Genomic DNA, 23,479 nt, shown 5'->3' with positions numbered 1-23,479 from the left:
AGCTGGGGGCTGGAACCAGGATCCTTATATGGGTCCTTGCGCCTTGCGCCACGTGTGCTTAACCCACTGCGCTATAGCCGACTCCCTGTAAAAAATGGCGACTAATCCCTAGCACTGCAAAAATGGTATCATCTGTTTTCCATCTACGGCCTCGCGTGAGCTTAATGTGCGGCTTGGTGATACGAGAATACGGCACGAAGCCCAGCCAGTCTATCTTGGCGTTACTCTCGATCGCACTCTGTCATTTCACGAACATCTCATAAAAACTGCAGCAAAGGTGGGTGCGAGGAATAACATCATTGCAAGACTGGCCAGCTCCTCATGGGGCGCGAGTGCTTCCACACTACGATCATCATCTCTGGCATTATGCTATTCCACTGCAGAATACTGTGCCTCAGTATGGTTTCGTAGCCCCCGTGTCCACTTGATCGATTCCAAATTACATTCCTCCATGAGGATAATTTCTGGAACCATCCGTTCCACCCCGGTTCCATGGCTGCCAGTTCTTAGCCAACATCGCCCCGCCAGATATTCGTCGGGATGCGGCATCGTCTAAGTTCATTTCCCACGTCTACGCTCGACCGGACCTGCCAATATACGCGGATATCTTCGCCTACCCTGTCCAACGCTTGATGTCTCGTCACCCAATCTGGTCCCCTACGCCTACACTGAACTTCTCTGTTCCAGACTCTTGGAAACAGAGTTGGCAGTCAGCTGAGGTAAAGAACAAACACCTCATCACAGACCCCTGCAAGCGTCAACCCGGCTTTGACCTAGCACGTTATGATTGGGCCCTCCTCAATCGCTATCGAACAGGCCATGGCCGGTGTGCCGCTATGTTCCATCACTGGGGAGCCAGAGACGACCCGAACTGCCCCTGCGGCTACAGACAGACTATGACCCACATAGTCAACGACTGCCACCTCTCCAGATTCAAAGGAGGTCTCGAAACTTTACATCAGGCTCAACCTGATGCTGTTGACTGGCTATGGAAGAAGGGCAAACGCTAGAAGAAGAAGCCGACTCCCTCCCCCAGCCTGTTTCTAAATGTCTTTCTTCTTTCCTTAGTGGGGTAGAGCTCTGAGGTTCCAGGACACATTGGTGAGGCTATCTGCCCCAGGAAGTCAGGATGGAATTATGATAACATTTGCAATTTGGTGCCTGAAAGGCAGCAAAAATATAAAGTGGGACAAAATGATTAATGAACAGGTACCAGAAAGTAGGAATTGATTACATGAGAATAGGGATCTTAGGGTGGAAGAAAGCTAGAAAGTCCATTTTCAGCATGTTCCTATGGGCCCATGACTATTGTGGGTTTTGCTGGAGTTTGATAGCTGATATGGATGGAGTTGGACAAAAATATTGTCTGAGAAGATGGTGTCAGAGTAGAGAAAAGTGCTAGATAGTTTATTAAGGCAGACAGTAGCTCCCATTATTGGGGGTAAAATCTATGAATAAAATTAACTGTTTACCCTATCCGCCTAACCCAGACCCCAAATATACATACATACATACATACATACATACATACATACATATTTATTTATCACAGTAGCCTGTGTAACCTCTGGCTCTCTGTTGCTCTGTGCTCATAGTTCATGGTCACTGCTGGGAACTTTGCAGGCCGCACTCATTTCAGGACCAGTCTTCCTCGAGTGGCAGGGTTGGATGACCCAGCCTCCCTTCAGAGAGTGGGGAGTCCTTACCATTGCTACTTTATGGTGAAGGCAAGGTACTGGGTTTGCAAGAGGGCTTATGATGATGTTCCTGAAGGAAGTGACCATTGTTGGTGGAGAGAGGGATTCATTAGAGGTATATGGGCCAAATATTTTCTGTTGCAGTTACTCAGCTGCATTTATAGTTTAAAAGCCATATATAAACCTATAAACAGGAAACATAGCTGTGTTCTAATAAAGCTTGATTATAGAATCAGGTGGTGGACTACATTTGATTGGTGGACTATAGATTAGTTTGCTGACACCTGGGACCAGTAGCATGGACATCTTTTTAAAATAAGTTTTTGTGGAAGGGAAAGCAAAAAAAGGAAGAAAAAAATGAAATAAGTTTTTTTGTGGAGCTAAGGATCAGACTCAGAATATTGTACATGTGAAGTGAGCCACTATATTCCCCACTCCTTACATCATGGATATCATGTAAAAACTTGTTAGAAGTACAGTCCTCTCTACTCTCTGAGTCTTTATTTTAGTAAGATTCCAAAAATATGTGATATATATATTCCCTTCTTTATTTTTTAGTTTATTTTTTAAAAAATTTAAATTTATAGAATGCAAAATGGACAAGATCATAGGATAAGAGGGGGACATTTCCACACAGTTCCCACCACCAGAACTCCATATCCTATCCTATCCCTTGAAAGCTTTACTTTTTTTTTTTTTTTTAAGCTTTATTATTCTTTATCTCTCTGGGAGCATGGGCACAGGATCATTATTGGGTGCAGAAGGTGGAAGGTCTGGCTTCTGTAGTTGCTTCCTTGCTGGGCATTGGCAAGTAGATCCATACTCTCAGCCTGTCTCTCTCTTTCCCTAGTGGGGTAGGGCTCTGGGGAGGTGGGGCTCTGGGACACATTGGTGGGTCTCTGCCCAGAGAAGTCAGGTTGGCTGTCATGGTAACATCTAGACCCTGGTGGCTGAAAGTTAAGATTCAAAGTAGAACAAATTGTTAAATAGTCAGGAACCTAAAGGCAGGACTATAGCAGATGATATTTGGGGTCTCCATTTTGAAAAAGGCTAGCAGGTCTATTTTAGGTATATTCCATGCGGCCCATGACTTTACTAGTTTTTGCCTGAGCCTGCCAGCTAACATGCTGGTGGACCAAAGGTATTGTCTTGGGAGATGGTGCCAGAGTTGGAAAAAGGACTAGAAAGCTGGATCAGGGAAGAGAGTAGCTCTCAAATATGGGAAAAGTATATATATATTTAACTGTAAACCCCACCGATTTGATCTGCGACCCATATTCAGCACAGGAGCCTGTGTAACCTCTGCATACCTGTAGATCTGAGCTCGCATTCTGTGGTCACGGCTAGAAAGACCAGGCTGCACTAATTTCAAGACCCATCTTTCCCGAGTGGTAGAGTATGTTGCCCAACTTCCCTTCAGAGAATGAGGCTGTCCTTACCATTGTTGATCCACATTGAGGACAAGGTCTTATAGGGGCCCACAAAGGGGTCCATGATGTTGTTACTGATGGAGATGACCAGTGACAGTGGAGAGAGGGATCTGTTAGAGGTCTAGGCCCATCATGTCTGTGTGGGAATCCGGACTCCCTGACTAGGGCCCGAGGTGATGGGGTGACCTGATGGTGACCAAAGAGTCATCATTAAAGTATGCTAGTCTCTAGCTCTTACTCAGCTTTTGTAGTCCTTACTTTGTCTGACAAGGTTAGCTTTGGAATGATTGTGGGAAGTGAAATAGGAAGTAGGTGAGGAGGGTGTCTAGGTCTAAGTAGAAGCTATTTGATTAGGTACTTTATGGTGTCTTTTTAAAAAAAAAATTTTTAATTTTATTTATTTTTTAAATTTTTACAAAAATATTTATTCCATTTTGTTGTCATTGTTGTTTTATGTTGTTATGTTTTATGTTGTTATTATTGTTGTTGGATAGGACAGAGAGAAATGGAAAGAGGAGAGGTAGACAGGGAGAGAAAGACAAGACACCTGCAGACCTGCTTCACCACCTGTCAAGCGACCCCCTTGCAGGTGGGGGTCAGGGGCTCCAATGGGGATCCTTATGCCGGTCCTTGCGCTTTGTGCCACATGTGTTTAACCTGCTGTTAAACACAGAGGGGGAGAGAAAGACAGACACCTGCAGACCTGCTTCACCACCTGTGAAGCAACTCCTCTGAAGGTTGGGAGCCGGCGGCTTGAACCGGATCGTTACTCAGGTCCTTGCGCTTTGCGCCACGTGCGCTTAAGCTACTGCACTACCTACCGCCCAACTCCCTTTTTTTAAAGGTTTTTCTACTGGATTCATTTATTTACTCACTGCAAATTATGGTGTACTTTTACTTTAAGGTATATATTTCCCCCTAATTTATGGATACATGTGTACATATGATCTATTTCCTGGGCCCTGGTCTGTATCTAGGTTTTGAGGCTTTGTTAGGAAGTGCACTACCTGAAATGGAATTAAGGAGTCCTATGAGCTAGGAAAGGTCTCACCAGAGTAATGAAGCTGGAGGGTCAACATTCCATGCCTGATGTCTCTGGACATAGTCCGAAGTGAAACATGCTGAGGTGGTACTGGTTGCATTGATTAGGTTGAGATCAACAGATGCAGTATCAGTTGGTATGAATTGAGACAATCAAGCAGGAAAGCAAGCCCCACCCAGAGGCTTCAGGACTGGGAGAAATATGGTTTTTATAGACAATGGGGAAGGTTCCTGCTGTTTTAGAGTTTATGAGGGCAATAGATAGTTATTGTTATAACCATATCATTTGGCAATTGGGTTAACTTTGCAAATCCCATGGTTAGGATTTGTTGTATCATACAAGACCTCACCATAATTTATGTCCTTGAATGCTATTTACATGTAGCTGTGTCTTTATAAAGTGATGCCACCAGTTGCAGTTCTGATCTCTTTGGTCTATTCTAATAGATGATTTAATATTTCAAAGAACAAGTCAGGGGAATTGGGCAGGAGTGCAGCGGGTTAAGCGCATGTGGCGCAAAGCTCAAGGCCCTCGGCTTCCCACCTGTAGGGGAGTCGCTTCACAGGCGGTGAAGCAGGTCTGCAGGTGTCTTATCTTTTTCTCCCACTCTCTGTCTTCCCCTCTTCTCTCCACTTCTCTCTGTCCTATTTAACAATGACGACATCAATAACAACAACAATCACTGCAACAACAATTAAAAAACAAGGGCAACAAAAGGGAAAATAAATATATAAAAAAAGAAAGAACAAGACATTATTAGTGGTGTATTAGCAACTTGAGCCCACTGTTAAAATTCAACAATTTGAAGTCTTAAGTGCTTAGATTAAAGGAATATATATTCAGAACTGTGGTCTATGCATCAAAAAGTTTGAGACATTCAATGTATTGATTAAATAGTGATTTGTAAGATTATAAGTTAATAGAAGTGTATATTAACACCATTCCCGCCACCAAAGTTCTCTGTCCCTCCACCTTTCCCCCCACAGTGATGCTGAAAATGGAACCTCATCCTCCACCTAGAGATGGTTACTTTGGTGCAATACTTCAAACTCAGTTAGCTTCTGCTTTGAATTTCTCTTTCTGTTCTTCTTTCTCAACTTCTGTTTATGAGTGGGATCATACAGAGTTAGGGAGAGAATTTTACTTAAGAGAAAAACCTGCACTAGTCTGGTATATGTGGCTCCAGGGATAAAATTGGTAACCTCAGGGATGAAAGACCTGTGCTCTACTGCTGAACCATTTCCCTAGCTTTGAATATTCATTTGTGCTTGAGAATTACTGCTCTAATGTTTTATTTTGTTACAAATACGTGTACTGATATAGCACTTAACAGACGTACTCAGAGTACTAAGGTGGTACTACATGTACTCACTTTAGCATTAATGGGTAAAAGTTGTTATTGAGACTCTTGCCTTTCTCCATATTTCTAGACCTGGCAGAAGACCCTTGGGATTTTTGTCTTTAATATGTTCAAAGAATAGTTTGGAATCTGATGAGCCTACTCTAATTCGAAGTAAGAAGCGCCTAAAACCTCATATACCTATGGCAAGACAGAATTTGAAAAGATCTAATCTGCTCAATGAAAACCAGGAAAAAAACCAGGAGTCCTCTGATCTTCCATCTCCAAATGTTGTTAGTACTCAATCTGAGACTACTAGCCATTCAACCACTCAGGTATGTGGTAGATGTGTAGACAAAGGGTTGATATCAGACTCATAGGAACATGAGAATTCTTATTTTCATTTGGATGTCAGAGATTATATATAGAGTTATTCCCATCGATGAATTATGAAGATACAGCTTGTTAAGGACAAGACTATAGAAGTAATCAACAATAATAACTATAACAACAATAAAAGAAAAAAGGGCAACAAAAAGGGAAAATAAATACATATATATATATATATAAATTGAAAAACAAACAGTGGGTAATAGCTAACTACTATGTAGGCTACTTGCACATTAATATGTAGGTTGAATTTTTTCAATTTTTTTATTTTTAAATTTTTTTCCCTCTTATTGCCCTTGTTGTTTATTGTTATTGTTGTTATTGCCGTCATTGTTGTTGGATAGGACAGAGAGAAATTGAGAGAGGAGTAGAAGACAGAGAGAGGGAGAGAAAGACAGACAGACACCTGCAGACCTACTTCACTGCCTGTGAAGCGAACCCCCTGTAGTTGGGGAGCTGGGAGTTCAAACCAGGATCCTGATGCCAGTCTGCGCTTTGCGCCATGTGCGCTTAACTTGCTGCGCCCCCGCCCAGCTCCCATGGGTTGAATTCTTAGAAATATTGCTGGTTGAGGGAACAGACAGTGGTGCACTTGGTTAAGCACACATATTATCATAGATAAGCTCTTGGGGCTTTGAGTCAGAGTTGTACATGTGGCAAAGCAGGTGGCCTCCCACATGAGCTTTCTTGCCAGCCCTGTCTTTTTTTTTTTTTTTTTTTCTTCTGTTACTTTCTTGCTACCAGGGTTATTGCTAAGCTTTGAATCCACTGTTCTTGGTAGCCATTTTTCTTTTTCTTAGTTTTATTTTTTTATTTGATAGGACAGAGAAATTAAGAGAGTGGGGAGACAAGGAGAGAGAGAAGTGAGTGGGGAGGGACAGAGAGAGGCACACACACAACTGCAGATCTGCTTACTGCTTGTGAAATGTCTACCCTGCATGTGGGGATTGGAGGCTTGAACTCGGGTCCTTAAACATGGTAACTCCGTGTGCTCCGTAAGGTTCACTACTGTCCATGCCGGTTCTTTCTTTCTTAAGGCTTCTATGACACTCCCTCTCCTCCATTATAGGATTATACTAATAATAGTGTTTTCTGATAGCATTTTTTAAAAAAAAATCATTTAGAGAAAATTACTATTGTTATTTTAACCAAAGCAGTGCTCAGCTGTGACTTATAGTGGTTCTGGGCATTGAACCTAGGACCTTTGGTGCTTCAGGCTTAGAAGTCTTTTTGTGTAACCATTATACTATCTCCCCAATCCAGTAGTTTTTGTTTTTTACATTTAAGTCTTCTGATCCAACTAGAATCTGTTTTGGTGAGGTATGAGTCTGCTGATTTTTTTTTTTCCTTGATATGGTTGTATAGTTAGGTGTTCTACATTATTTACTGAGTAATCCAGCTTTTTTCATTTCTTTTCTAATCATTTTTTATAGGGAGGGTTAATGTGATTGTTGACATTATACATTCTTTTATCTTGGAATGAAAGTTCTTTGCAGAAAACTCTTACTGACATCATCATGCCACAGGACCCCAACATTTCCTCAGCCTCTCTCTTCCCATCTTTTCCTGGGGTGCACTTGGTGCTTTGTGTCTTTCCTCTCTGCCTCCCTTCCCTTCCCTTCCCTTCCCTTCCCTTCCCTTCCCTTCCCTTCCCTTGCCTTGCCTTCCCTTCCCTTCCCTTCCCTTCCCTTCCCTTCCCTTCCCTTCCCTTCCCTTCCCTTCCCTTCCCTTCCCTTCCCTTCCCTTCCCTTCCCTTCCCTTCCCTTCCCTTCCCTTCCCTTCCCTTCCCTTCCCTTCCCTTCCCTTCCCTTCCCTTCCCTTCCCTTCCCTTCCCTTCCCTTCCCTTCCCTTCCCTTCCCTTCCCTTCCCTTCCCTTCCCTTCCCTTCCCTTCCCTTCCCTTCCCTTCCCTTCCCTTCCCTTCCCTTCCCTCCTTCCTTTCCTTCCTTTCCTTCCTTTCCTTCCTTTCCTTCCTTTCCTTTCCTTCCTTTCCTTCCCTTCCTTCTTTTTCTTTTTTAAATTTATTTATAAAAAGGAGACATTAACAAAACTATTGGATAAGAGGGGTACAACTTCACACAATTCCCACCACCATCCCCTCCCCTAATAGCTTTCCTTTTCTTTGTGCCACGTGCACTTAACCCGCTGCGCCACTGCCCGACTAACTTTCCTATTCTTTATCCCTCTGGGTGTATGGACCCAAGGTCATTATGGGGTGCAGAAGGTTCTAGATTTCTCTCTCTCTCTCTGTTGTTTTTGTTTGTTTGTTTTGTTTTGTTTTTACCAGAGCACTGACCAGCTCTGGCTTATAGTGGTGCAGGGGATTGAACCTGAGACTTGGAGCCTCATGCAAGAGTCTTTGCATAACCATTATGCTATCTACCCCCACCCTTAGATTGTTCCCCTAGTAGGGTGGGGCTCTGGGGAAGCGGAGCTCCAGGACACATTGGTGGGGTTGTCTGCCCTGGGAAGTCTGGTTGGCATCATGCTAGCATCTGGAACCTGGTAGCTGAAAAGAGAGTTAACATACAAAGCCAAAGAAATTGTTGAACATCTGCCATTATTTCTTATGTTCTACCTAGAAGAGTTTCTCATTTTTTAAGTGTGCTATTTTAATCTGATATTAAATTTCTGTGTGTTGAGCGTATCTCTGGTCTTCTATTTTGTTGCTTGTCTGTTTTTCTGTTGATAGCATACTGTCTTGATTTTTTTTTTTTTTACAGATTCATAAATATGCTAAGTTTCTATAGTATCTCTTTGATATTTCCTTTTGGTACTGTTTTATGATTCTGTCTGTTCTTAATGCTGGTTATGGCTTCATTCTAGATTTTTGTCTTTGTTTGTTTGTTTGTTTTGTTTTGTTTTGTTTTTACCTGAGCACTGATCAGCTCTGGCTTATGATGGTGCAGGGGATTGAACCTGAGACTTGGAGCCTCATGCAAGAGTCTCTTTGCATAACTATTATGCTATCTACCCCCAACCTTAGATTTTTCTTTCTGTATATAACATTATTAAATTCATGGTAATTTGAGTCAGGTAATAAATAATTTCTATACTAGAATTTATATAATCATGCCTACTGTTATATTTATTATTTCAGTTTTACTCTTATAATAAATGCAACATAGGTTATCATACTCTTAAAATTCTTAATAATGTTTATAACTGTTTCCCTAATATAAAATACAGAAATACATTTACTTATGAATATACTTGGAATTCTTTGTGTTGTTTTCCATACAGGTATCAATTTGTACTATTATGATTATATACATATTAACTTGCATACTTGTTTTTGTTACTTTTATAGGTTTCTCGTGACCGTTCCTTACCAAAAGAAGAATGTAAAAGTGGCCAAAAACAAGTAACTGGAGAGGAACTAAACACAATCTCTGAATATTTCTTTAATGATATATTTATTGAAGTCAATGAACCAGAATAAAAACCTTTTTTTTTTTAAGTCTGAAATTCCAGAGTCAAATATATCAACCACAGTATTTAGAACAAAACATCACTGCTTATTTTTCATTGGGTTGATTTTGAGTATTAATGAGCTTGATTTAAAGGATTTTTATAATCTGGGAAACATTACTTACATTTGTTTGATTGGTTGATTTGATTTTTGGAAACTCCATACAATGAAAACTGCTTTAGCAGACAGAAATAGCAACTCTTGTTTACATATTGATTCTTCTGAGCACACATGGCATTTTGAAATGTTATGGATAAATGTTATGTCCCTGTATTTATCCATATATAAAGCATAGTGCTGATATATTTGGAGGTGGATTATGTTTAACATTTAAATGGAACTTCATTTATGAAGTTTAAGATTTTTCTGTTGAGTTTTGTTTTTTTTCTTTTTGGATGATGGCCTCTTTGGTTGTCTCAGCATATGAAAGTGAATAGTGAAACTCTAGTATGGTAAATGTTTGAAACTTTTCTATTATCAACTATTTGACTGACTGAAAAAATTATATTTTTCTAATTCATGTTGCTGTAATATTAGTCCTAACTGAAGAACTTGTATTTAAACTTATTTATAGAGATGAAACATCAAAATGTTTATTTATTTTAAAGTTTTTTATTTAAAAGGATATTTGGTATTATTTTTACCCTTCAGATTGTGGGTAAAGATGGTATTAACAGATTTGTTTGTGTTTTTTCATTCTTTAATTTTAAAGATATTTAAAGTGATATAATGAAAAGTATTTGGATATTGTATATGTTTTGAACACATTTTTTTTTCCTCATGGTATACTGACTTTGTACTGTGAATTTTTTTTTTTTAAATATCATAGATAATCTCAGGATTTGTATGGGAACAAAAAGCCCTTCATCTATGAAGCAAATTTCCATACCAAATTCAATCTCCTTTATACTCAGTTTCTCAAACCCAATTTCTTATTATTTTCCCCATTATTAAACACTTAGGTGTTTAAGCATAGGGCATAATTTTGATGTTAGAAAGTAAGGTAATAAAACTTAAGTCCATGATTGCCATCAGTATGAATTTAGGGTTTGTAATTATGGTATTTTGTGATTTATTTATATAATTCTGTTATCCACCTAAGCAAATCTTGGTGATTCAATTTAAACTTTTCAAAAGAGTGGATTTATTTATTCTTTTATTTCGAAAGTATCCTGGGATAATGATACATTATCATACATCTGACTCAGGAGCCAGAATTTTTTTTTAAGTTTGTGGTCTCTGTGGCAGCTACTCATCTCTGCCATTTGAGTGTGTAAAGTACCATACACAGTACTTTTAAAATGATGATGGACATGGCTGAACTGGGCTATTAATTTGGTCCCTACATTAGTAATTTTCTTACCTTAAGGTGCTGACATCTTTATCTATGAGGTTGAAATTAGGGATTGTGCCTAACAAAATTGTGTAGGTTACATTATGAAGTGATCAGTGTTTCAATTGGGGAGATATGTTATAATCTAGATAATTGTGATTGTGTATTGAAAAAAATGGTGACCACTTTCAAATTCATTAGTAAAATAGGATATGGTTCAATAAGCGTTAACTGTGGTCCTAATGTGTTAAAGCTATTGAAAAGAACATTTATTCTTTGCCTTTGAGTGAAATTTTAACTTAAAACTCATAAAGGAGAATTTATCAATGCGAGTGGAAGTTCTCTATAGGTATACATTTATTTATTTCCTGGTTAATTGTCATGAAAATCATGGTAGCAAATCACACAGCTATTTTAATACTTTTTTTAAAAAAAACTTAAAATGTCATATCCTGAAAAAGTTCTTTTTAATATTAATTTTGGTAGCACACTGCCATAATTAAACTGTTATTTTATCATCTCTTGGGCAATATTTCTCTCTCTCTGTATATATATATGTATATATATATAGGCTAAGATATATATATATATATATATATATATATACATATATATATATTTTTTAAGTTTTGTTAACGTCTGTCTTATGTTCATCATCTTATGTAAATTAATTTTATGGAAGATAGAACTTCTCACTGTGTAAAAAATTATTATCTTTGGGTATTCATTGTATTAGAGAATCAAGCCAGTCAGTAAAATAATCCTATTGTTCTATCCGTAAAGCTAATCTTGGTAAAAGAGAAACTTAATCAGTGTATCTACCTTACAACATTGGAAGACTTATTCTTTTAAAGAACTTAAATAAGATGTGAAGAATTTGTATTTTATGAATGTTAAAGGAGATATGATTAAAGTTTATTTTTTTCTTGACTTTCCTTCTGGATACTTACATCATAGCAAGTAATCCACATGAGGGTTTAAAAGCTTAATTGTTGGGAAATGATTGAGGCACAGATTAAAATATGAATATCTACTGTTTACACCCATGTTATTTGAAATACAAGTGACTATATATTACTTTGCTTGAAGATGTCTTTGACAAAAAGCAGTCTGTTATTTGTAAAATTTCTTGTTCTAAAGAAAGCAGTTATGATCTACAGATATAAATTATGTAAATAAAATTATTTTATACTACTACTGTTGTGTTCTTTTGATACAACTAAATATATTAATGTCTAGTTAACCAAAGCCATTCAATTTTTCAATTAGTTTGAATTTAACTTTCTTCCTTCCCTATACATAGGAAGGATTAACCTTTTTTCTTATGTACATACTGTAAAGAATTTCTTATTTTGCAACAATAAAGAATCGCCTTTTCCCCATATTCAGGACATGAGAATATTGTGTGCTTATTTAATGCTTAATAAATTCCTAGATACAAAATTCCAATTTCTTTTAACCTTTTCTTTTCACAAAATATTATATATAGAAAGGCAAGAGGAAAATGACTCTTGGATATAATATAAACAATGTTTGGAATAGATACTGGCAAAATTTTATTTGGTAAAATTTAGTATTTGTATTAATACTAGAGATAGGTTAGCCATTTCTCCAGATAAGCAAAAATTTTGTCTGGGGTTTTCTTATACCATCAAAAAGCTGTTTATATGAGCTACATTATTAACTGCTTGTATTTAGGAACACTGTGGAATGGTTAAAAATCCTAAAGAGTTAATTGGCTAAAATAATGTAAACTCAACTGTATCACCCCAGTATATTCCTTATAAGAAATCTTATAGGAGCTCTTTTTCTTTGATTGTGTTACTTTGTGGATATTTTTCTTAAAAAGATTTTTTTAAAAAGCATTTTTATTGGATACAGGCAAATTGAGAGGGAAAGGATATGTAGAGAGGGAGAAAGAGGTACCTGTAGCATACCTCACTGCTGATGAAGCTTTCCTTATGCATGTGGGGATCAGGGGTTTGAACCTGGGCCCTTGTTTATGGTAAAGTGCACTCGACTGAGTGCCACCACCAGGTCTTTTTCAGTGCAAAACTGAATTTGGAATTTACCTGTGGCAAGGTAAATGACTTCATATCACGTTTGTGTACTAGCTTTAAAATAATTAAATTTTTACTATTTTTAACCAGAGCATTGCCCAGCTCTGGCTTGTGGTAAAGAAGATTGGATCTGCAACCTCAGGCATAAGAGTGCTTTACATAACCAGTTTCTGGCCCACTCTTTTTTTACCTTCATTTCTAAGCTACCATATATGCTAGACATATCACTAATTTTTTAGTAAGCATGGTTTCATGTTTTAAAAAATTAAGCTATTACACATGACTTAAAAGGGAAGGTACTATATTTCAAACGAACTATTCTGGTTTAGTACACGTTTTAAATATGATTATTCTGTTGTTATTCTTACAGCTCTGTCCCCTACCAGCTTGTCTTGTTTCCTCTCAGCATGTTAGTCACACATTGGGGCTAATTCACGTTCAGTATTTTCATAATTATTTGCTGTTGGGCTATCCTGAAATTTCCTTTCTGATAAACCGTCCTCCCTCCCCCATTAGCTTTGGATATTGTTTGCTTTTCAAACCTTTTTTTTCCTTCAGTTTTCCACATTTTCCAAGTTGGTTTATAATTTTTTCTTATAACTTCCAACACCCCTCCCACCCCAGCCCCGAAAACTTTCTGGAGCACTTTGATCTGCTTTAAGAGAAAAGAGTGTTAGTGAGCTTGCCTATTTACACATTTTCTAAAATCTTGGATTCTGCACAAAGGATCTTTGAAAGGTGTAAGCCTCCCTCCCAACCCCCCAATAATTTTTAAATATTTTTCTTAAAGTTTTACTTATGGAAGTTTCGTGCCTGATAACTTTCCAGCTATCATAAAAGGTTATGATTTTTAGGGTTCTGGAATATACCATTAAGAAGAAGAAATCAGTGATTAATCCCAAAGAAACTCATCAACTTGCATCTCAGCCTTGATGATGCAGTTGGCGGGGCGGTCCCGGAGGGTCGCTCCGCCCCGGGACCCGCCCCTCTGGGGCTAGCGAGGGACGGGGCCTCACGGGGCTGCGTCGCTGTCCCTTATTGGTTTGTTTTGGAGGGCGTAGCACCCCAGGCGGACCTATCACGGGGGGCGTGCGCGGGCACGTGCCCCGGCTGGCCAGCGTATCCGGAAGGCTGCGGCTGCTTCTGGCTTCAAGGGCTTTATCCCTTCCGGATCGGGTAACTGTCCGGGCCATCCCCGTTTAGGAAGTTCGCTCTGGCTTAGGAAGCTCGCCCGCTGCCATGTGGGCCGCTCTGAGGTTGGCCCTGCGGCCGTGCCCTCGCGCCGCTGCCCCCCGGGCGCGCTTTTATCACGGGGACTCGGTGGCCACGCTGGGCACCCAGCCAGACTCGGGGTCTTCCATTTACCAGGTAGGCGGGTGTGTAATGCTTCTTCCAGCTGTCAGCTTCTACCGCACCTATGGGACATGGCGCCGGCTGGCCTAGACGGGTGCGTTGGGGGACTAATATTTACTGAAATTCAAGGGGAGAGTTCGGGGCTATCGGAAAGTTTGAGAAAGTGCAATTCCAAGTCAGATACATTTTTAGTTCACTTTTAGCACCGGTGCTACCCTTTATATTCTTGAAGCCAGTGACTCTCCAAACTGTCACCTGGGGAGCTTGAATATGCAGCTGGTCTGAGTCCCACTCTGGTCCTGTTGGGGTCCCAGGTTTGCATTGTTATGAAGTCCTCCGAGGCTTGATGGCGGCCTGCTTTGGAAACCACGGACCTAGTACAGCCAAGTCTGGATCATGCTTACCAGGCTTAACGTAAATATTTGTCTATGTTAACGTCTTTGAATGTCATTTATTGAAACTGGAAAGTATCACAAGGTCGAGGAATTACTTGTAGCTTGTAAAATATAAGAGCCTGAAAATTTCAGAGTATCCCCATTTAGGTATTAATTATGACTGCCAGGATATTTGCTGGGGCTTTTGCTGCTGCACGATTCCACTACTCCTGGAAGTCTCTGCTTCTCTCTTCCTTTTCCTCTCCTATCTCTCAATTATAGAGGGTGAGAGATGGAGAGGGAGAGAAAGAAAGAAAGGAGAGAAGCCATAGCATTGCTCTACCGAGTGTGAAGCTTTCACTGTGTGCTCCCATGTGGTGGTGAGCAACAACAAATATTAGTTTCTCTCTCACATTGTGTGACTTGCTAGGGGGTATAGCTTAGTGGCAGAGCATTTTACTGCAGAACGACTTGACAATGTGTGACAGTTTCTTTATTTGAGTTACAGGCTAGCTTAGGTAGGGTAAAGATCCCTTGTATAACTGGTTTTATCTTTGATCAGGTAGTCATTGGGTAATGCCTATGGTTGTACCTCAGGGTTAGGGTTCTTTGGATTTATTTATAGGAGAGCACTGCATATCTCTGATTTTTGGTGATTGAGGCACTGAACCTGGTCTTCAGAGCCTCAGACATAAAAATCTTTTGATAATTATTATGCTGTCTCTCTTGTCTACTTACTTGCTCTGGTGTATGCAGACTTTTTTTCCTTTTTGTTCTTTGCTGAAGCTTGTACCTGTGCAGTTCCACTATTGCTGGCAAAGTCTCACTCCTCCTTTTTCCAGATAGAAGTTGAGAGACAGAGGAACAGAGAGAGAGAAAGAAGGAAAGAAACTGTAGCAACAAGTTGCCATTCATGAAGCCGCTCTTTTCCATGGTGCTTCCAAGTGGTGGCCCAGGGTGTGAACCTGGGTCCTCATGTATGACAAAGTATTCATTCTACTAGCTGCACTCTCTCTTCTGGCCCCCATGAACTGTTTTTATTTTATTTTTTCAAGATTTTCTTATTTATTTATGAGAAAGAGAGGAGGAAGAGGAGTGGACCAGAATATTACTTTGACACATGATGCTGGGAATTGAACTCAGGACCTTATGCTTGATAATTTAGTGCCCTACTCATTGCCCTACCTCCTGGCCAATTGAGACAATTCTTGAGCTTCATACTATGTGTGCTTAACACTATGTGTGCTTAACACTGTGCACTACTGCCTGGCTCCCAGATTCTGACTTTGCTAAATGTGAATTAAAAAATAATGTGAATTAAAAAATAATGCATAGCCTGAGTTTAACAATTAAGCACAGTTACTCTACCTGGTGCTGTTAATAGCAACAAAGATTGTGCTAGTCTGGAAAAGTTATGATATTAAGAAGGGAGGGAGTACAATTCAGGAAGTGTAGAGATTAGTTGTTCTATCTTTTTTTTTTTTTTTTTTTACTTTTCACTGTTAATATGTTCTTGTGTATTGTTCTAGATTAATATGTTCTTGTGTATTGTTCTAGATTTTTCACATACAAACATAGGGTTTTGGTCCTTGTTAAACATATAATAGGCCTGTCTTTTTTCTGAACTTTTAGTTTTAAAGTGCAATTTGGCAATAAACAAGTTATTTCTGCTCTGGTTAAGAATGTCCTTGGAGTCAAGCTGCAGAGCATGGGTTAAGCGCAGATAACGCAAAGCTCAAGGACTGGCTTAAGGATCCTGGTTTGAGCCCCCAGCTCCCCACCTTCAGAGAAGTCGCTTCACAGACAGTGAAGCAGGTCTGCGGGTGTCTTTCTCTCCCCCTCTCTGTCTTCCCCTCCTCTCTCCATTTCTCTCTGTCCTATCCAACAACGATGACAATCAATAACAACAAAAATAAAACAAGGGCAACAAAAGGGAATATATATATATATATATATATATATATATATATATATTTATTTATTTAAAATGTCCTTAGAGTAGTGATTGCTGATTTTCTTTTTCTTCTTTTTTCTTTCTTATTTGTTTCTCTCTCTCTCTTTTCCTTCAAAGCACTGCTCAGCTCTGACATATGGTAGTGCTAGGAATTGAACCTGAGATTTTTTTTTTTTTAATTTCTTTACTGGGGAATTAATGTTTTACATTCAACAGTAAATACAATAGTTTGTACATGCATAACATTCCCCAGATTCCCATTTAACAATACAACCCCCACTGTATCATTCATCATCCTTCATGGACCTGTATTCTACCAACCCACCCACCCACCCCAGAGTCTTTTACTTTGGTGCAATACGCCAATTCCATTTCAGGTTCTACTTGTGTTTTCTTTACTGATCTTGTTTTTCAACTTCTGCCTGAGAGTGAGATCATCCCATATTCATCCTTCTGTTTCTGACTTATTTCACACAACATGAAATTTTCAAGGTCTATCCAAGATTGGCTGAAAATGGTGAAGTCACCATTTTTAATAGCTGAGTAGTATTCCACTGTGTATATAGACCACAACTTGCTCAGCTACTCATCTGTTGGACACCTGGGTTGCTTCCAGGTTTTGGCTACTACAAATTGTGCTGCCAAGAACATATGTGTACACAGATGTTTTTGGATGGGTATGTTGGGTTCCTTAGGATATATCCCCAGGAGAGGAATTGCAGGGTCATAGGGTAGGTCCATTTCTAGCCTTCTGAGAGTTCTCCAGACTGTTCTCCACAGAGGTTGGACCAATTTACATTCCCACTGGCATTGCAGGAGGGTTCCTTTGTCCCCACACCCTCTCCAGCATTTGCTGCTGTTACCTTTTCTGATGTTGATATTCTCACAGGAGTGAAGTGGTATCTCATTGTCTTTATTTGCATTTCTCTGACAATCAAAGACTTGAAGCATTTTTTCATGTGTTTCTCGGCATTTTGGATCTCTTCTGTGGTGAATATTCTCTCCAGGTCCTCCCCCCATTTTTGGATGGGGTTGTTTTCTTGTTGTTGAGTTTGGCAAACTCTTTATATTGGTTATTTGTCTCTTGTCTGCTGTGTGGCATGTGAAGATCTTCTCCCATTCTGTGAGGGGTCTCTTGGTTTGGGTAGTGGTTTCTTTTGCTGTACAGAAGCTTTTTAATTTGATGTAGTCCCATAGGTTTATACTTGCCTTAGTCTTTGTAATTGGGTTCATTTCATTGAAGATGTCTTTAAAATTATGCGGAAAAGAGTTCTGCCAGTATTTTTCTCTGAACCTGAGATTTTTGGAACCTCAGGCATTCAAATCTAATGCATAACCATTATCCTATATTCCTAGTAGATCTAATAGAAAATAAGATGTCATTAAACCTTCACAGATCAGCCATATTTAGTTGTGTTTGAGGAAGAAAGATGTTGGACTTAAGAGATAGCTAAGCAGGCAGGACACCTGCCTTGGTATGCATATGGCCGAGGTTTGAGCTCCAGGGCCACATGGGAAATGCCATGGCACTAGAGGGAGCTCTAGTGCCTGCTGTTACTCCATCTGTCTCTCCATCTGAATAAAAATGCTGGTTCAGGAGCAGTGAAATCACACATGTATCAGGCCTTTCTCCACAGAAAACAAACAAGCAAACAATAACAAAAACACAAAAAGAAGAAGAAGAAGAAGAAGAAGAAAAAAAAGTGAGGACTAGCTAGAAATGATGTTGGCCATGAGTTAGAGCACAAATTAGGCTATAAAAGAGAGCTATGACTTGAATACATGGACCAGAGAGGAGTGGTTGTAGTGAAGAAAAGCTTGAGCAAAGTAAGAGTAAGGAATCATTCCTCTTTACTTAATGGCACGGGCCAGCATGAAAACCATATAGGTGGGGCAGATGAGATAGCATAATTGTCGAATGCTTTACATTGGTTTGTTCTAGCCCTCCCCCCCCCCCCCCCCCCCCCCCCCCCCCGCCAAGAGAATTGGATCAGTCCAATTAATTTCGCCGGCCTGCTTGGCCCCGCCCCAAGAAACCCCGAGAGAGGGTTCCTGAGTCCGAGAGTTCCTGAGTTCCCCAGTGCCAGAGTTCGAGAGTGACAGAGTTCCTGAGTTCGAGAGTTTCAGGGTTTCAGAGTAAGAGAGAGTGCCAGAGAGACAGAGTTCCTGGGTTCCTGAGTTCGAGAGTGCCAGAGTTTCAGAGGGTTCCCCAGTAAGAGAGTTCCAGAGTTCCAGAGTTCGAGAGTAAGAGAGGGTGTTTGTGCCGCCGCAAAGAGACAGCAGAGTTCTGTTTGGTGATTAGTTTGTCTTAGTTTATGAATCTTTGTTCCTGAATAAAGAAATACAGCTTCCCTGCCCAGCCGTTGTCTCCGCGTCTCTGATACCCGCCGTGAAGCCAACCTGCCAGCCAGAGCCCTCCGAATTTTAACAACACATAATGGTTATACAAAGACATTATCCTTGAGCCTCCAAAGTCCCAGGTTCAGTCCACAGAAACACTATAAGCAGAGCTGAGCAGTGCTCTGATAAATAAATAAAGGAAGAAAGAAGGGAAAGAAGGAAGGAAGGAAGGAAAAAAGAAAGAAAGAGGCTGGTGGAGCCAAGATGATGACTTGAGAGCAGCAACTGCCTTGAGGTCCAAGAAATAGCAGCTTGCGACCTAGTATTCTCTGGATAGGCCACCAGGTTCCAGATGCTAGCAGGATGCTGACCAGACTTCCCTGGACAGACAACTCCACCAGTGTGTCCTGGCACTCTGATTCCCCAGAACCCTCTCCCACCAGGGAAAGAGAGAGACAGGTTGGGAGTATGGATCAACCTGTCAATGCCCATGTTCAGCGGGGAAGCAATTACAGAAGCCAGACCTTCTACCTTTTGCATCCCACAATGACCTTGGGTCTATACTCCCAGAGGGTTAAAGAATAGGAAAGCTATCAGGGGAGGGGATGGGATATGGAGAGCTGGTGGTGGGAATTGTGTGGAGTTGTACCCCTCTTATCCTATGGTTTTGTCAATGTTTTTTTTTTTTATATAAATAAATAATAAAAAAAAACAAAAAAAGGAGAAAAAAAGGAAGGAAGAAAGAAAGAAAAGAAAGAGGTGGGTATGTAGCATAATAATGGTCATTTTAACTCATCTTTTTGGCTAAAAAAAAAAAATGAGAGAATTGTTTTCTAATATTATACTCCCTGTCTTCCTTTGTTTTTATTTTAGGAAAACTATGAGCAGATGAAAGCACTAGTAAATCAACTCCGTGAACGAGCTCAGGCTATAAGACTAGGTAAACGCTTCCATTATACTTTTACTTAATTTATGCTTTTAATAAGATGTTCCTTTATAGTTGTTGGGTGTTAGGAAACACTAGTAACACTGAGCTTTTGACTCTTCAAGATTGCATTTTGATTGACAATTTTTCAGTTCTTCTGTACATTTAGCAACCTTCATTGTTTGGGGGAGAAAATAGACATCTGTATTCACTGATTTATATATTTTTTTCAAAGATTTATTTAGGAGAAGGATGCCAGGCATTGATCTTAGGCCCTCAGGCTTGAGAGCCTGATGCTTTATCCCAAGCAACACCTCCTGGGCCATCATCAATTTTAAAACTTTTTCTAAAGTTTTATTTCAGCTATAGTATCAACACTGAATTTTTTTTTGTGTGTGTGTGTCTCACTTAAAACAACTAAAAAATCTTCATGATGACATGGGCCATACTATACACTAAATAAGTTCATCCTATACACTAAATTTTATACAATTATGCACTTTTTATATTGTGTTACACATCTTGGAAGCAATTTCTATATGGGTTGATTGCAAAATAAACTAGATTTCTGGAAAACTTTGTAAAACACCATTATTTTCTACTTACAAATTGAGGGCATAAAAGATAATCTTTTGCATAGAAGAAAATGGATCATAGAAGGAACAATAAAATGTTAATGGATAAACAAATAACATTCTGCTATGCTGTTATTGTTATATAGGACATTTTTACTTGAGAAGACCATGACTTGAAATAAAAAGGCGATTTCCAAAAAGGTTAATTTGTGAACCAACTTAAAACACTACTCCCTCTTCCTCTGTAAAAATTACTTAGGAAACTTTATGAATCCAAAAATTGGCGTGTCAGGGTCAGAAGATAGAAGATGGCTCATGCAGTAGAGTGAATGCCTTCTTCTACTTGAGGCCCTGGGTTTGATTCCTGGTACCACTTGGGAGCACATGGGCAGCCCAGGGGAGCTCCATGGATGATAGGGCAATGCTGTGACAATCCTCTCTGGATTGTCTTGGGCAATCCTCTCTGTTTCTCTATCCCCTTTCTCTATAAGAACAATGAGATAATTGACCTCAGGGAACACTGTTGAACTGTCATACATATGTAAGATCCGGACACCACATTAAAAAAAAAAATCATGAGGTTTAAATTCTTTTTTTTTTTTTTTTTTTTGGGCGGAGGGTAGATAGCATAATGGTTATGCAAACAGAGTCTCATGCCTGAGGCCCCAAAGTCCCAGGTTCAATCCCCTGAACCACCATAAGCCAGAGCTAAACAGTGCTCTGGTTAAGAAAAAAAAAAATTCTTTTTTAAAAAAATATTTATTTATTCCCTTTTGTTGCCCTGGTTTTTTTATTGTTGTAGTTATTACTGTTGTTGTTATTGATGTCATCATTGTTGGATAGGACAGAGAGAAATGGAGAGAGGAGGGGAAGACAGAGAGGGGGAGAGAAAGATAGATACCTGCAGACCTGCTTCACTGCCTGTGAAGCAACTCCCCTGCAGGTGGGGAGCCGGGGCTCGAACCGGGATCCTTAAGCCGGTCCTGCGCTTTGAGGCACATGCGCTTAAGCCACTGCGCTACTGCCCGACTCCCGTTTAAATTCTATACAAGGAAAAAAAGAGGAAGATAATATTCCCAACTCTTGCTCAACATAATAGTTGAGCTATTTATATAGCAAAGTCATAGAACAAAGTACCTAGAATGAAGTGCTCAAAAACCCCCAAACTAGAGCATACTGGCACCCATACACATACATTTAAAAAAATTATTTATTTATTTATTTTTTACCAGAGCACTGCTCAGCTCTGGCTTATGGCAGTGTGGGGGACTGAACCTGGGACTTGAGAGCCTCAGGCATGAAAGTCTCTTTGCATAACCATTATGCTATACCCCCACCCCCAAATTATTATTTTTATTTATGTATTGATAGAGACAGCCAGAAATTGAGAGGGAAAGGGGAGATAGAGAGGACGAGAGACACCTGCAGCACTGCTTCATCATTTGCAAAGCTTTCACTCTGCAGGTGGGGACAGGGGGCTTGAACCTGGGTCCCTGGGTCTTTGCACACTGTAATTGTGTGCTCAGCCAGGTATGACACCATTCAGCCCCCACGTACAGTTTTGTTTATGGCATAGAATTGCAGCAGAAATGTTTTGAGCTGGCAAGATAGCTCAGCTGAATAGTGCACCTGCTTTGCCGTGTGTGCAGCCCAGGTCAAGCACCTCACTATACCGGAGGAAGGAACTCTGTCTCTGTCTCTCTTTTTCCTTCTCTACCTGAAAAAAATCTCTCCTGCCTAGTGTCTATCTTTGTATCTATTTCTGTTAATGCTGAGTTGCTTCCTCTGCTCACTTTTAAATTTTAAAATGGAAATTGAGCTTCATGCATGTCATTACAACACTGTGCTACCACCACTGAGATGACCCTAGATCTTCCTGCTGTGCACTCCGAAGAAGATGGCTGTATTACTCTTACCCCCTGGCGACAGTGGTTGAGAGATGCTGTGAACTTTAAAATACTTTGTGATTGATTTCAAGGGTGTGGGAATGTGAACAAGCTGTCTTAGAAATGATGTAAGTGAAATGAAGGGAAAACAGACTTTTCTAGTTCTAAGCCTTTGGAAATGAAGATTAACAAACAATCTTAAGAATTATTCTTGGATTGTACCAAAGTAAAGGACTGGGCGGTGGTGGTGTTTAGGTCTTGGAACACGATGGTGGAGGAGGACCTGGGCGGGGGGCTAGAGTTTTATGTGGAAAACAGAAATGTTACACGTGTAGCTACTACAGTAGTTTACTGTCAACTAGTCATGAATGATTAATCCCCAGTAAAGGAAAAAGTAATAAATAAAGAATTATTCTTGAAAAATGAAGGTTCTTGACATACTTTTTTTGGTGATAATTCAGCTTAAATGCCAGAGAAGCAAAATACTCCACTTCATTGATTTTAGAAAGTCAGCAGTTTGTCAATTGAGTGAATGATGCGAAACTTAGACTTTTATCACAGGATTCATTCAACTTTTTTATTTATATGTATTTTTAAAGATTCATTTACTTGTTGATTTACTTCTTTTTAAAATTTATTTTCCCTTTTGTTGCCCTTGTTTTTTATTGTTGTTGTAGTTATTATTGTTGTTGTTGATGTCGTCGTTGTTGGATAGGACAGAGAGAAATGGAGAGAGAAGGGGAAGACAGAGAGGGGGAGAGAAGGATAGACACCAGCAGACCTTCTTCTCTGCCTGTGAAGCGACTCCCCTGCAGGTGGGGTGTCAGGGCTCAAACTGGGATTCTTATGCCGGTCCTTGTGCTTCGCGCCATGGTTGCTTAACCTGCTGCACTGCTGCCCGGCACTCTTTATTTACTTCTTAATGACTGGCCGGGGAGAGAGAACCAGAGCATCACTTTGGCACATGTGATGCCAGACTAAACTCAGGATCTCATGCTTGAGAGTCCAGCACTTTATCCCCTGTACCTCCTCTCAGTCCACCATTAAACTTTTTTTTTAAAAAACATTTAAACATAAACTTTTAAAGAAGTACCATATTTTGGATTAAGTAAATTCATATGAGACCTTACTTCCTGCCACTCTAATCTGATCTTGTTTTTATCCTAGGAGGTGGTGAGAAAGCCCGAGCACTTCACAAGTCCAGAGGAAAACTGCTACCTAGAGAAAGAGTGGACAACCTTGTAGACCCAGGGTTGGTACATACCCAAGTGCTGACTCATGGTGTCTTCTGTTTTTCTTACTTTTGGGGAA

The 23,479-nt window shown here is 39.8% G+C and overlaps 2 protein-coding genes across 8 annotated transcripts in view; both read left to right on the top strand.

The window, feature by feature from the left end:
- Positions 1 to 12,085, top strand: part of BDP1 (B double prime 1, subunit of RNA polymerase III transcription initiation factor IIIB) — a 124,857-nt gene extending 112,772 nt beyond the window's left edge. For all 4 annotated transcript variants that reach the window (XM_060191230.1, XM_060191229.1, XM_060191228.1 and 1 more), the window contains 2 exons: positions 5,600 to 5,843; positions 9,207 to 12,085. In XM_060191230.1, the coding sequence (XP_060047213.1) occupies positions 5,600 to 5,843; positions 9,207 to 9,338 (376 nt within the window). In that variant the 3' untranslated portion in view covers positions 9,339 to 12,085. The remainder of the gene's footprint in view (positions 1 to 5,599; positions 5,844 to 9,206) is intronic.
- Positions 12,086 to 13,878: 1,793 nt separating this feature from the next.
- MCCC2 (methylcrotonyl-CoA carboxylase subunit 2) overlaps positions 13,879 to 23,479 on the top strand; it is a 94,350-nt gene continuing 84,749 nt past the window's right edge. For 2 of the 4 annotated variants that reach the window (XM_060191236.1, XM_060191234.1), the window contains exons 1-3: positions 13,879 to 14,129; positions 19,656 to 19,722; positions 23,336 to 23,420. In XM_060191236.1, coding sequence (XP_060047219.1) covers positions 14,001 to 14,129; positions 19,656 to 19,722; positions 23,336 to 23,420 — 281 coding nt within the window. In that variant the 5' untranslated portion in view covers positions 13,879 to 14,000. Of the gene's footprint in view, positions 14,209 to 19,655; positions 19,723 to 23,335; positions 23,421 to 23,479 lie in introns of all 4 variants that reach the window. The other 2 variants (XM_060191233.1, XM_060191235.1) reach the window with 2 other exon arrangements.

Source organism: Erinaceus europaeus, chromosome 5 (genome assembly GCF_950295315.1).
Source record: "Erinaceus europaeus chromosome 5, mEriEur2.1, whole genome shotgun sequence".
NCBI lineage: Eukaryota > Metazoa > Chordata > Mammalia > Eulipotyphla > Erinaceidae > Erinaceus > Erinaceus europaeus.
This window is presented reverse-complemented; position numbering and strand designations above follow the sequence as displayed.